Consider the following 14,721-nt stretch of genomic DNA (forward strand, 5'->3'; position numbering starts at 1 on the left):
ATTTGTGACCAACTTCATGCCATTGGCAGACCCGTCGAGGACATTGATAAAGTGCATTGGTTCCTTCGTGGACTCGGCACCGAATTTTCAGCTTTTTCTACTGCTCAGATGGCTCTCACCCCTATCCCCTGTTTTGCAGATCTAGTCTCTAAAACTGAAAGTTTTGAGTTGTTCCAGCGCTCCCTTGAGTCCTCTGACTCCACTCCTACAGCATTCATAGCCACTAATCGTGGCCGCACCCATGAAAGTCACCCTGCTTCCTTTACCAATCAGCGAGGTCGTTCTTATTCTCACAAAAACAACTCTTCTAATCGAGGACGAACCCACTCAAGTCAGGGTCGTCGACCACCTCATTGCCAAATATGCCGCAAAGAGGGCCATTATGCTGACCGCTGCAACCAACGGTATGTTCGACCTGATTCTTCTCATGCTCACCTTGCTGAAGCCTTTAACACGTCATGTTCTATTGCTGGACCCGATGCTGCTGATTGGTTTTTGGACACTGGAGCTTCGGCCCATATGACTGCCGACCCATCAATTCTGGATCAGTCTAAAAATTACACGGGTAAGGACTCTGTGATTGTAGGAAACGGTGCATCCCTACCCATTACCCACATCGGTACTCTTTCTCCTGTTCCAAATATTCACTTATTAGATGTCTTGGTTGTCCCTCACCTCACTAAAAATCTTCTTTCCATAAGTAAATTAACGTCTGATTTTCCTCTCTCCGTTACATTTACTAATAATCTTATTACTATCCAGAATCATCAAACAGGAAGGGTGGTGGCAACCGGTAAAAGAGATGGAGGGCTATATGTGCTGGAGCGCGGCAACTCTGCTTTTATTTCAGCCCTTAAAAACAAATCTTTACGTGCTTCATATGATTTATGGCATGCTCGTCTGGGTCATGTGAATCATTCTGTTATTTCTTTTTTAAATAAAAAAGGTCATCTTTCTCTTACGTCTTTATTGCCTTCTCCATCATTATGTAATAGTTGTCAGCTTGCGAAAAGCCATCGATTGCCTTATTCCCGCAATGAACGTAGGTCGTCTCATGTGTTAGATCTTATTCATTGTGATCTTTGGGGTCCTTCTCCCGTCAAATCAAATTCGGGTTTTCTTTATTATGCTATTTTTATTGATGATTATTCTCGATTCACTTGGTTTTACCCTTTAAAATTTAAATCTGATTTTTTTGATATTTTTCTTCAATTTCAAAAATTTGTGGAAAATCAATATTCTTCTCGTATCAAGGTATTTCAAAGCGATGGTGGTACCGAATTTACTAGTACTTGTTTCAAAACTCATTTACGTAATTCTGGCATCCACCATCAACTCTCTTGTCCATATACACCTGCTCAAAATGGTCGTGTTGAGAGAAAACATCGTCATGTGACTGAGACTGGCTTGGCCCTTCTCTTTCACTCTCATCTTTCTCCTCGTTTTTGGGTTGACGCCTTCAGCACTGCAGCTTATATTATCAACCGGTTGCCTACTCCACTTCTTGGAGGTAAGTCACCCTTTGAACTCCTTTATGGCTACACTCCACATTATGACAATTTTCATCCCTTTGGTTGTCGTGTTTATCCTTATTTGCGTGATTATATGCCTAACAAGCTTTCTCCCCGCAGCATTCCTTGTATTTTTTTGGGTTATAGTCCTGTTCATAAAGGGTTCCGCTGTCTTGATCCCGCCACCACTAAGCTATATATCACCTGCCATGCTCAATTTGATGAAACTCACTTTCCTGCTATCCCTAGCTCCCAAGCCCAACCTCTTTCCACTATTCCTATTTCAAATTTCTTGGAACCACATCTTCATCATATTGATTCATCCCCCCCTACCACTTCATCACCGCACATTCCTCAATCCAGTTCATCCCCGTGTGATATTTGTTCTGACCTTGTAGATGAGTCTGTGCAGGTTGATACTTCTCTTGCAGGTTCCACTTTGTCACCCTCGACTTCTAATTCAACCTCTATTGAACCTCCTGTTGATTTCTCTTCTTTGGGCACTCATCCTATGATCACACGCGCCAAAGCTGGTATATTCAAGACTCGTCATCCAGCAAATCTTGGTATGTTGGGCTCATCTGGACTTCTCTCTGCTCTTCTTGCATCCACTGAGCCAAAAGGATTCAAATCTGCGGCTAAGAATCCTGCTTGGGTGGCTGCCATGGATGAAGAAATTCGAGCGTTACAACAAAATGATACTTGGACTTTGGTTCCTCGCCCTGCCAACACCAACATCGTGGGCTCTAAATGGGTGTTTCGTATTAAATATTTGCCCGATGGATCCGTCGAGCGTTTCAAGGCTCGTCTCGTTGCCAAAGGTTATACTCAGGTTCCTGGTCTTGACTACACTGACACTTTCAGTCCAGTTGTCAAAGCTACCACTGTCCGTGTTGTGCTTTCTATTGCAGTCACAAATAAATGGCCTCTTCGACAACTTGATGTCAAGAATGCTTTTCTCAATGGAACGCTTATTGAACGTGTTCATATGGAACAACCTCCTGGGTATGTTGATCCTCGATTTCCAAAGCATGTTTGTCTATTAAAGAAAGCTCTCTATGGCTTAAAGCAAGCTCCTCGTGCTTGGTTTCAGCGTTTTAGCTCATTTCTTCTCACACTTGGGTTTTCTTGTAGTCGCGCTGACACGTCCCTTTTTGTCTTTCATCAGCAATCTAACCTTATCTATTTGCTTCTTTATGTTGATGACATTATTGTTACCGGCAACAACTCATCTCTTATTAACAGCTTTACTCGCAAGCTTCATTCTGAGTTTGCTACCAAAGATTTGGGTTCTCTCAGTTACTTTCTTGGTCTTGAAGCTTCACCCACTCCTGATGGTCTCTTTATCAGTCAGTTAAAATATGCTCGAGATATTCTTACTCGTGCTCAGTTGCTCGATAGCAAACCAGTTCACACTCCCATGGTTGTTTCTCAACACCTGACTGCTGATGGTTCTCCTTTCTCTGATCCTACTCTCTACAGATCTCTTGTTGGCGCCCTTCAGTACTTGACTATCACGCGTCCAGATATTGCCTATGCTGTCAATTCTGTCAGTCAATTCTTGCATGCCCCTACTGCAGATCACTTTCTTGCTGTCAAACGTATTCTTCGCTATGTCAAAGGAACACTCCACTTTGGTCTTATCTTTCGTCCATCCACTGTTCCTAGTACGCTAGTCGCTTATTCGGATGCTGACTGGGCTGGTTGTCCCGATACTCGTCGTTCTACATCCGGCTATTCTATTTATCTTGGTAACAATCTCATTTCTTGGAGTGCCAAAAAGCAACCTACTGTATCACGCTCCAGCTGTGAATCTGAGTATCGTGCTCTTGCCACAACTGCTGCTGAACTTCTTTGGGTTACGCATCTTTTGCATGACCTCAAGGTCCCTATTTCACAGCAGCCCTTACTCTTATGTGACAACAAAAGTGCTATTTTTTTGAGCTCTAATCCTGTTTCTCACAAGCGGGCCAAGCATGTTGAACTAGATTATCATTTCCTTCGAGAACTTGTTATCGCTGGCAAACTTCGTACACAATATGTACCCTCTCATCTCCAAGTTGCTGACATCTTCACAAAGAGTATTTCTCGACCTCTCTTTGAATTTTTCAGATCCAAGCTTCATGTTCGTTCAAATCCGACGCTCAGCTTGCGGGGGGGTGTTAAGGATAGTTGACCGTTCATTAAGGCAAATATCTAGATATTTGCCTTACATTACGGGTTACCATATTTTCTCTTTTACTAAATGCAAATATATTGTATTCATTTATTATTCTTTCCTTTTATCGCTATTTCCTTATTATTTGTAATTTACCTTATTTCTGTATTCTGTAAATGATTATAAATAAGAGAACTCTCACCACCATTTGGGTGTGGTGGATTAATCAAACATTCACATAATATCATTGCCAGCTAAAGAAACGGAGTATAGAGTAGCGATTGGAGCAGTTCAAGAAATTACGTGGCTAAAAATGTTAATGAAGAATTTGCAACAGAAAGTTTACTATCCGATACCACTTCATTGCGACAACCAATCTACGGTTCGTCTAGTAGAAAATTTGATGTTTCATGGTAGAACAAAACATGTGAAGGTGCACCGTCATTTTATTAGAGACAAAGCCTTCAAGAAAGAATACAAATGACCAAGTGGCACACTTGTCTACAAAAGGGCTAAATATTTGCAAACACGAGGGCTTTTGTTGTCAGTTCAATGTGGTAGACGAATGAGGACTAGTGTTGAAAGAGAGTGTTAAAATATCATCACTAGCCTAATAAAATCAAGCCCAATAATCACGAGCACATTGTTTGTGCACTTTATGAAAAGAATTTAGGTATCGTAGGAATAAAGGTACTTATATATTTTAGGAAAATGAGGTAGATATTTTAGGAATAAAGATGGGTACATATTTTAGGAAAATGATTTACTTATTTTAAAAATAATACCTAATTAATTTAGGAAAATTATTTAGGTATTTTAGGAATAAATTGTTAGATATTTGACAAATAAATTATAGTCTCGGCTGTAAATACCCCTCCACCCTACCAATGTTTTCATCCCCAAGAAATACAAAGCAGTGCAGTAGTTTCTAAAAAGTGTCTTGCAATCTCTTCTCGATTAGTGCTAATCAATAGTACGAGTATTTCCCACGTAGAGTTGTGTTCAACACACAATTACCTCTAAAGCCACATCACAAAGTCCAATATAATTCACATGCTCGGGGATAGGTAATTACTATAATTCTCATGCATATAAAAGGGTGAAACTTCTCTTACATAGATACTTGCATATACAAGGTGGAACTTTTAGGACTGAGGCTTAAAATTTAAGGAAACTCCATGTGTCTGTAGTTTAGTGGTAAGAATTTCATGTTGTGTCCGTGAAGACTTGGACTCGAATCCCAGCAGCCACAATTATTTTTTTCACGTAAAAAAAGACGACTGATGATGGCGTGCATACAGAAGGTAAGTCTTTCATGCTTCGTGCCTTCGGTAATGTTGCCCTCTCGTCGTTGGCGAGATCTAAACTTCGGGAGTTTGAAAACTGAACATATGTGTATGTTTAGGTACTCACAAGGACTTGGGACGTCGAGAGAGTGGAAGACACACTAGAATGGAGAGTCACGTGACAAAATATCAAAGAGGAAAACATCGAGCTATTGCGTAAGGAAGGACGATCTTACTAGTTGGATACGAATCCGGGTCAGGTGACCAATTAACAACCGACCTTCAGCCCAAACACAGCTTCAACCCAGATCTACAGACCCAAGACTCGCTTGCATCAAATACATCTTCGGGCCAAGCAACCGTAGAGGCCTAAAGTCCCAAGGTCCGTAAATCATCCACACTTAACCGATTCGCACGCCTACAGCAACCCGTGCCTCGACCCGACTCGACCTACACATGCGTTAGCCTCTCGTTGCGCAACGTGTCACACATGAAACCAAAAATCGGCCTCGACCCGACTCGACCTACACATGCGTCAGCATCTCGTTGCGCAACGTGTCACACATGAAACCAAAAATCCTCTTAGCTTACACGACTCAGTCGGCTCAATTTCAGTTCGACTCCGCGGCTCCAAAACTAGTCCCCGAACTCAATAAAAGGTATTTTGTCCAATTTTCACTGTTCCGATCATCCAAATCTGATTTTGATTCTAATTAAGGTAATTGAGGTTAGTTAATGCCTTATTTCACAAATTCAGGTTAAATTATACTAAAATTTTGAAATACTAATGAAATGAGATGGACATCTTAATAGGAAACGACTAGTGGTGATAATTAGAGCAATTGAGAGGAACAGAAGACAAGCGTACTCTAATTTAGGGAAATATTGGCTAAGGCTAACCAAGTAAATGACCTTACTATTCGATAGGTTGGACGACTTGTTTGATGTATGACTACACGTTCGTAGTGGCCCCTGCACGTGTCATTCATGCTTTATATTTATGATGCTATGATTATATTATATGATGATGATGTATGATGTATAACATATGATGACGTGAATGAGTTATATGATGATGTCATATGATATTATATGATGTTTTTATATGATGATGATTATGATGCATGACAACATGACCATGTAAGATGTAAGATTATGAAATTCCTTAATATGACGTGATTTTCATATTAAGATGAAATGCATGTTTTAAATGTCATGCTGCATTATAACGATGATTTTCCTAAGACCAACCCTAGTTAGTGTTAATAATGAAGAATGTACGAAGACCATTGCACGTATATTACTTATAGTAATATGTGAACAGAACTTTAGGGTTGTGTCACAAAGATGAGAAACTATAGGGAATATAGGGACCTCATTTTGTGTGTGTATAAAAAAAAAAAAAAAATAGGAATGGGCTTAAAATCAAATGAAATACCATGTGACTGTAGTTTAGTGGTGAGAATTCCGCTGTGGAGACTTGGGCTTGAATCCCTGTAGCCACAATTATTTTATTCACTCTTAAAACTTAGCATGCACATAATAACGAACCTGAATCGGTTTTTGCAACGTGAATATTTTTATTTTTTTTACTTTTATAGGTAGTAAGAACGTTTTAACCAGAACCTCTGTGATAATTTGAGCTACTATTGTATGTGGGGATGGATCAAGGCTAACGCTGCGATTCTATTAATCGATCATATGGAGGGACTTGGGGCCACATGGGTAGCTAGCTCTTCTATTTTGTGCGGAATCAGATCAAGGCTAATGTGGCAATTTTGTAAACTGGTCTTGAAGAGAGACTTGAGACAACATATGTAGTTTCATAAGAGTGAGTGTTTTTAATGAGTGTAGAAACAGATCAAGGCTAACGCAGTAATTTTGTAAACCAGTCCTGGAAGACAGACTTAGTACTACACAGATAATTGTCTTAAAATGAAGTGTTTCTTTGTATGTAAAAATTGATTAAGATTGATGCCACGGTTCCATAAATCCATATTGGAACAAATTTGAGAGATTCTATTGCATGTGGGAACGAGTCAGGGCTAACATTGCGACTCCTACGCAGTCACCCTTTTCCCATATTTTTTTATTGGGTGTTTGCAGGTTGCCGGTCTAGGTGGAGGAGCATTTGACATCTATGCAGTCAGAGGGAGTCATTCTAGAGCACCAGTCCCTTTTTGTGTTTCATTTTGTAATTAATTCCAAACATGTTTTCGTTTGTAAAAAAATTGAAAATCATCCTCTTGTAATTGATTTCATTTGTATTTTGTTTAGTATTGTTTGTTTTATTTCGATTTAAATTTTACCATATTTTTTAACTTTTATTTTTTTAGTCACGTTTCGAGATTCGAAAATCGGGTCGTGACATGAGTAGTTGTCACAAGTAAAATAACAACATAGTAGTTTGATCTCCATGCACACAAATAAGTAATTGTCACAACACAATACCATATCAAGAATACGTGGTATAATACTCATGCACACACATACACAATTGTCCCCAAGGCCACACCACACAATTCAATACATGTAATTACTACAATTCTCATGGTGCTACCCATACTTGCAGGGATGGATGAAACGAGACATAACTAAAATTCATGATGCTACCAATACTTGCACGGACATACTATGACAACCAAATTTCACCCGTTAATTTAGAAGGGTAAAAGGGCGAAACGTGGAAGGTTAATATCACAATTCAACTAGTGGAATAAGGTAATTTTACGTAGAAGTGTGATGAGACAATCCTCATCATCAACGGAGCTTTTGTTGAAGCAAAAACCCTTGAATTAAAGAAATTAACACATCTTAATATAAAATTATGAATGACTAAGAGACAATGCCAGAATTAGATTATATCTTGAAATTAAGATTTAGAAGTAAGAACTTTTGAGACTAGAGCTAGTCCAAGCTACCAACAAGGCCACGTAAAAGATCAGGACAAGAATGCTACCAGCTAGAACAGGCCACGTAAAAGATCAGGACAAGGATGCTCACAGCTAGAACAGATAGAAGAATTAAGTCGACGTGAGACATAGAAGTCGAACCCACAGTTTTATTCCCAAGGAAAATCATGACAAAGATATTACCATTTGAACCAACTTAGAAAATATAATATTATAGCATTAAGCAAAAAGGGCATAAAGAAAAGAATCTATTAAATGTGAAATCTTATTATTCAAAAAAGATTTGTATATTATAAGAAATATTCAATACAGCTTCCTGAAATACTAATATTTTGAAATTTTTTAGTAAAGCTACTAAACAAACATGTATAAATATATGCCCAGCAACAAGAGGATTACACTATAATACAATTTCTTAAAAATTTCTAAATTTAAAAAAAAAAAAAAAAAAAAAAAATCCAATTTAATCATACTCTAAAAGTTCTCCTTGTGGAAATCAAATTTGGTGGTTGTTTTCCTAGAAAAGTCTTGGGACAGTCTCCTTAGCTCTCCAACCAGTCCTTGTGCTCCACAGTAAAACACTCCTGCATTCACATTTCAATCCAATTATACAAATGAGTCGTGTGCATTCGAGTTACGACTAATCACGAGATCGTTTTAAAACCAGAGATATGATTACAAGGGTGCGATTTGTAATCATCTTGAGATCATAGAATCAAATGGTAAATATGTAAATTTAGCAAATGCTTACCAACTCGTTGATCTGGATGATTAACAGCAACATGCTTCAGGACATTGCGCCAGTTGGGTCTAGCAAAATGAGTCTTCACCCTCGTTCCCGACACGATATCGACACCATTCTTGGCATGGTTGAGATCTTGGAGCATGGTAATGAGGGCAGACCGAGCATCACCCTCTTCGTAAACGCTAGTGCAGTAGTTGTGCAGCTCAATCACTCTGTCTCGGTCGTTCTCAGCAACTTCATCCATGACACCTCTAAACCATTCGAATGAGCCCTGCTCTCTGGTGACCCAGTAGAAGTAAGCTCGTTTGGTGACAAAGGGCTTGGAGTTCTTATCAGCAACGCCATTTTCAATGTCTTTCAGATCCTTGATGTTATTGAGTACATCCTTGACAATGCTGATCAGCGGGGTGGCACCGATCCCGAGCCCCACAAGAAGAAGAACGTCATATTGTTTGTAGTCTTGAGCTGGAGCTCCATATGGTCCGTCTATCAACAGCCTTGGCAACCTGATTTTGTTGTTGCTTTGTCGAATGTCAGCTCTTAAAAGACCACTTTGATCAACAGATGGAGGCTGACATATCTGCTTGACAGAGAGGGCAACATTATAGTATTTAAAAATCAAACTTCAAAACTTTAAAAGCTTAATGTTTATGAAATTTGATAAAAAAAAAACAAAATCATTAGTCATAAAAAAAAAATTAAGCAAGTACCTTGGAGAAAATGTTCTTGAGCTGCAAAGTCCAGTCTCCTGCGGTGCGAATGTGAATGCTCAAGTAATCATCCCCTGGAGCAGATGTAATCGAAAATGGATGCCTGCAACAAAATTCGATCACATCCGTTAATTCCAATCAAACCAATTATCATGATGATCTTGATTGACCATGATGATCATGGTGATGGAGAAGATCAGACGGTGTAGGATTTACCATTGGAAGGGAGAAATAACAGAACAGTTCACATATATGTACTGTCCACTTGTGTATTTGAATCCTTGAGGCTTTGACATTTGCAACGCCAGAACATTTCCAGGATACACAGCAACCTGAGAGTTTCATTTTTTCTATCAGCATAAAGTCATACTTTTTTCTCGAGAAAATTTGTGAGTTTTCTAGGCAAGCAAGAAAAAAGAAAAGAGTGTAAGGGTGTAGACCTTTAGAATCCTCACTGTTTTGTAGCCCGATCGAAATGCACGAATCAATCTTTCGCATGCGTAGAGCAAAACAGGAACAGCTAGATACATCCATGTCTATATTCGACAATGAAACAAAATGTTATTTGGATATAGTTTGGTTACGTTCTTTGTTTGTTATAAAGTTCAACGAGATCGAAAAAAAACTCACCGTCTTTTTGTACCATTCCTTTGAGAGGTAAAGGTAGTATCCATGGATGATGAAGAGGACATAGACAATGACAAAGAGATGGTGAGAGTACCAAAAGGCATTGAAGCCTGTGAGTCTCTTGATGGTTTTAGGGAGGTTCAGGCGGTTGCGGCGGAACCATGGTTGAGCCAAGGTGAATGCTATGATCATTAGCACCACCATCACAACCCCGGTCCACCCTTCCGTCCCCTTCACAAACCACCAGTAGTTATTCGGCCGCACATCCCCAAAAAATGGCTTCATTGGTTCATATTCGGCATCGGTTGCATGGAGTAGCTTTGGAAAGTCACAGGTAAGATGTGCTCCAGCATGTAAAACGACTCCAATGGCTATACCAACAGCAATCACCTAATCCAAGCAAATGCAAATTCATGTTCTTATCAAACTTAATTCTTCCCAACCCAACCACTTCAGCTGTCGGAGTTTCGAAACAATAATCATGGACGATAACACATTTTAATCCTCTATGGATATCCTTAATGCTCCTCAAATGTGAAAGTTAACAAGTAAGCTAGTAATATCAAGGAGGAATCCAAAAACTTAAACTAGTAAGAATATATTTAATATTTTACGCCTATTCTTAACAATATCAATCAAAATCCAAACATTTCATTTTGGTTTAAATCACATTTTGGTCCTCAAATTTTCAAGTTTGTTCCATTTTGGTACTTATTCAAGGACAAAACGAGATATTCTAAATGTTCATGGACCAAAACAGAGCATACAATAAAAAGAAAGTGACAAAATAAGGATTTAAACCAATAATTTTCCAAATCAAACTAAAGCAATTGAAACCAGCAATAACAGCAACAAAAACAAGGAAAATTCAGCAGAGACAAATGATCAAACACATGGCGGGCAACAACAACAAAAACATAGTGTCAAAATGAGGATTTAAACCAATCATTTTCCAAATCAAACTCAAGAAATTGAAACCAGCAACAACAACACACACAGGGGAAAATTCAGCAGAGATAAATGATCAAACACATGGTGAGCATCAACAACAACAACAAAAAGAAAAAGGTACCTTATGGAAGTTGACATTGTCATCAAAAGGGACAACACCGCCAAGCTTGGTCTTACTCCGAAGCCAAGTGATAGTATTCCTACAAACAGGGAGAAGGATGATGGCCATGTTGAACTTAAGGGTTTCAGCGGCACCTTTGGCGGTGGTGACACAGTAGCCCATGATATGGAAGACGGCTCGTTGGCGGTACTGGATGAACTTCCAAGCAAAGAGAGCGGCGCAAATGGCAAGCCATAGAGAGATGACCCAAATGCGCTTCCAATTGTCCTCGACGAAGTAGCGGAGTGAGCGATATGCGCGCTTGATGGGGTTGTGTTCCTTTGTGGGGACGAGCTTTTGGCTTAGTAGTTGGCTCAGCACGCGGCTGTCTGTCACGCGGTTGGGCGCTGATGCTTGGTTTGGAGCTTGTAGAAGTAGCATCTCTAAGTTATATAGCTGAAATGCCCACACACATGGTACCCAATTAGTTAAATTTCCATCCAATTTTTCTACATCTTTCAAATCGATCTCTAATAGTGGTTTTTGGGTTTTCACTCTCGGGAACGACTCAAACTCACGGCCAGTAGATATTGTCTTTTTTGAAATTTTCCTTTCGAAAACCGTGTAAATCCACCTCTAAAGATTTTTAAATCACACCCTTACAAAGAAAGTTTGTTATCCTCTCTACAGAAGTAGAAATTATAGAAAAATAATGATATATAAAAGAAATAAAATATAAATTTTAATTAATGGTTTATTTATTAATTTAAACGACATTTTTATAAAATTATAGGAAAAAATTATTGATCTTAAAATTTTTAAAATATATAATAAATTATTATTATTATTACAAAGAATTGATACGTTGGGGTCATAAATGCTATTGATATAATATTTAAAGAAAAAGAAAACCAAGAATTTAATAGTTTTTGTTTTTATTTATTAGTTGAATAAATGTTAATGTTGGGTGATAATTAAATGTTTGGCCTTAAATTAGGTAATAAATATGATGTGTTTAGAGTAAGCTCAAAATGAGTAACATTTTAATAATTTTAATTTTATATGGTATTAAAGAATGTTACATATATATATATATATATATAGATACAAACCTCAATATATCCAAGGTTGTCAGGGTCCAACTCTTCCATGATTAAAGCAGCATATTCTTCCGCATCCTCTTGGATTTTTGATAATTTATTAGCTGAAGCACTTAATGCAATTATCTGAAATTACAAAAAAAAATAATAATAATAATAAAAAATAAATATCCCTCAAGTTTAGTCACCCTTTTCAAATTTTAATAATATTCTTAAGCTTTTATAATATTTTAAAAATAACTTTAATTTTTTTTTTAAATATATCAATAAAATTTTAAATATAATATCTTTTATCTTTATAGAAAAAGATTTCAAAAGGATTATTTTTAAAAGTTTTAATATTACATTTAAAAGTTTATGAATATTTTTTAGATGTGATACTAACTGTAATTATATATTTTTTTAAATATTTAAAGTGATTTTTTAAACTCTAATATTAATTGAAATTTTTAGAATTTGAGATAAAATACAAAATTGAAAGGTATTTTAATTATTTAGCCATATTTTTAAATAAGAAAAAGTAATTAAAATGAAAAAGAGAAAAAATATATATATATAATATAATTGAAATAAAATAATTGGTGATTATTATTAAACAATATATATATATATATATATATATATATATATATATCTTGACCTTCTTGTAGAAAAAAATTAACCATCAATTTAAATTAATAATTTTTATTTATTTATTTCCAATTACTTTTAGAATATATATATATATATATATTATTAATTTTCTTCCCTCCAGTTACCTCTTTGACTTCTTTTCCTGTAATGCGACCATCGGCATTCTTGTCCACCCTGCACGATCGTACCATTTGTTAGACCAGGCTCTGTTTCAGCAATCTCCATGGCCATATCCATTCTAGTGAGAGAGAAGAGAGGGAAAAAAGAGATTCATACATATCGAAGAAGATTTGAAGCCTAGCATCGAAGCTTTCATCGATAATCTGCTCCCAGAATTCACGCAGTTCCCCTTTGGTTATGGAAGTTGAAGTTATGCCTCGTCTTCTAGCCAACGCGTCGAATAACTCGCCGGCGAACTCGCTCGACTCCATTCCTGTTCCAGCAACGAACCAACAATGATCGGTAAAATTTCAATAATCGGTTTGAACTTGTTTGAGAAAAATGTGATTTACAGTTGTTTATACCTATGCATCTTGCGAACAACGACTTCGGAAGCTCTCCATTAATGGCGAGTTCGTTGAATCGATTGTCAATCTCTGACCAGGCTTCACTTCCGACGGATTTGGTCATGAATCGGAGGCCATTTAGGGCACGGCTTGCACCGGATTTAGTTCTGTCGATTCTATTGAAGCTTTTTGAGGAAGTCATCCGTTTCAGTTCCTGCGATACTTGCTTCAATTTGAAAGACAATTGAGAGCCTAGCGTAGGGCGCTTCGTCTCGAGTCGGCTCGCTAACATTGCCGTCTCCGAATCTCCGCCTTTGATGTTCTGAACGGAGACTGTATCATCGCGAACATCTAAGGTAATCTCGACGTACTGATCGTCGTCTTTGATTCTCATAGTGCTTCTTGTGCTGCTGCTGTAGCTACTGGTTCTTTTGTAGGCAACAGAAGGTCCTGTCAATGGTCCGCTGAAGGCAACTCGTTTGGAGCTTCCTGTGCTCTCTGTATCTGACCATGAATCACCAGGTTTGTTCTCTTGGCCCTCCATGGTTGGATCTGAATCTGAACTCTCTGATTTGTTATATGCACTGTGAGATGCACACCAAGTGTTTGTTGTTATGCCTGAGATACAGAAACGATAGAAAACATTAGGCATCAAGATGCACACCAAGTGTTTGTTGTTATGCTTAAGATACAGAAACGTTAGAAAACATTAGGCATCAACCAAACAATTTCAAAAACTCTCTCAAAGGGTAGCTTGGGGTTTTCAAATCTTATTACAAGCTACAATAATTCCAACACCGTGTGTTCATTCTTCTTCCCCAGAAAGAAAACGAATCATAGGATGAATGATTGATTCAGTACTGGAATAGCTAGCGAAATCGATGCCTAGAGTTGTGACTAAGAACAGGAAGAAGGAGAAACAACAAGATTAAAAAGAACACCAATGATTTCAAAACAAAGAAACCAAGAGTGGTTTAGGAAGAAAAACATAGAGAAACAGAAGAATTTGTTTGAATTGAATCTAAGCTGACCTTTGGAGTTATGAGTTCCAGATTAGGAAAATCTTTAGTCGTTTTTGGTGGGGGAAGAACAGGTGAATTTGTTTGAAGCAGAGGAGGGGAGGAGGGAAAGAGCTTTATAGTAGAGGATGATTTGGAGGGTGAAGAAGAAGAAGAGTATTATTCAAAGTTAATGGGTTTAATCCAAGGGGCGCATCTGGGTTGTGTTGGGGGAGAGAGAGTGGGGTTGTTGGGCATCAAGCTGTTTTCTTATTGCAACAAGAGCATCCATCCACACACACATGGTCAATCTTGTCAAACAATATTACAATATTAAGAAACTGGGTAGACAAACAAAGAGGAAATTAGCCCCAAACCTTTACCTTTGGCCTTCCTGTGAAACTCATAATGAGCTCACCAGATTGGGAAAATATGGTAAGTTTTGAATAAGACTTTTGGTTATTGTTGTAAAGTTTAATACCCA

At 37.9% G+C, this 14,721-nt stretch overlaps 1 protein-coding gene across 1 annotated transcript; it reads right to left on the reverse strand.

Moving 5' to 3' along the window:
• Positions 1 to 8,173: 8,173 nt before the first annotated feature.
• Positions 8,174 to 14,721, reverse strand: LOC111468377 (respiratory burst oxidase homolog protein B). Its single transcript, XM_023113569.1, has 12 exons — positions 14,271 to 14,721; positions 13,258 to 13,857; positions 13,010 to 13,166; positions 12,859 to 12,907; positions 12,113 to 12,226; positions 11,022 to 11,456; positions 9,953 to 10,339; positions 9,763 to 9,858; positions 9,539 to 9,654; positions 9,323 to 9,425; positions 8,619 to 9,192; positions 8,174 to 8,451 (listed from the first exon to the last, which is right to left on the reverse strand). The coding sequence occupies exons 2-12, from the start codon at positions 13,781 to 13,783 to the stop codon at positions 8,342 to 8,344; spliced, it is 2,667 nt and encodes an 888-aa protein (XP_022969337.1). The 5' UTR covers positions 13,784 to 13,857; positions 14,271 to 14,721; the 3' UTR covers positions 8,174 to 8,341.

This window comes from Cucurbita maxima, unplaced genomic scaffold (assembly GCF_002738345.1).
Source record: "Cucurbita maxima cultivar Rimu unplaced genomic scaffold, Cmax_1.0 Cma_Scf00002, whole genome shotgun sequence".
NCBI classification, from domain to species: domain Eukaryota; kingdom Viridiplantae; phylum Streptophyta; class Magnoliopsida; order Cucurbitales; family Cucurbitaceae; genus Cucurbita; species Cucurbita maxima.

What these genes read in the sequence shown, in the direction of transcription:
- LOC111468377 (XM_023113569.1), bottom strand. Translation starts at nt 13,783, where the DNA reads ATGGAGGGCCAAGAGAACAAACCTGGTGATTCATGGTCAGATACAGAG. An exon ending in AGGAATGGTACAAAAAGACG is followed by an intron (nt 9,859 to 9,952) that starts GTGAGTTTTTTT and finishes TGTCGAATATAG; the next exon opens with ACATGGATGTATCTAGCTGT. An exon ending in GTTATTTCTCCCTTCCAATG is followed by an intron (nt 9,426 to 9,538) that starts GTAAATCCTACA and finishes ATTTTGTTGCAG; the next exon opens with GCATCCATTTTCGATTACAT.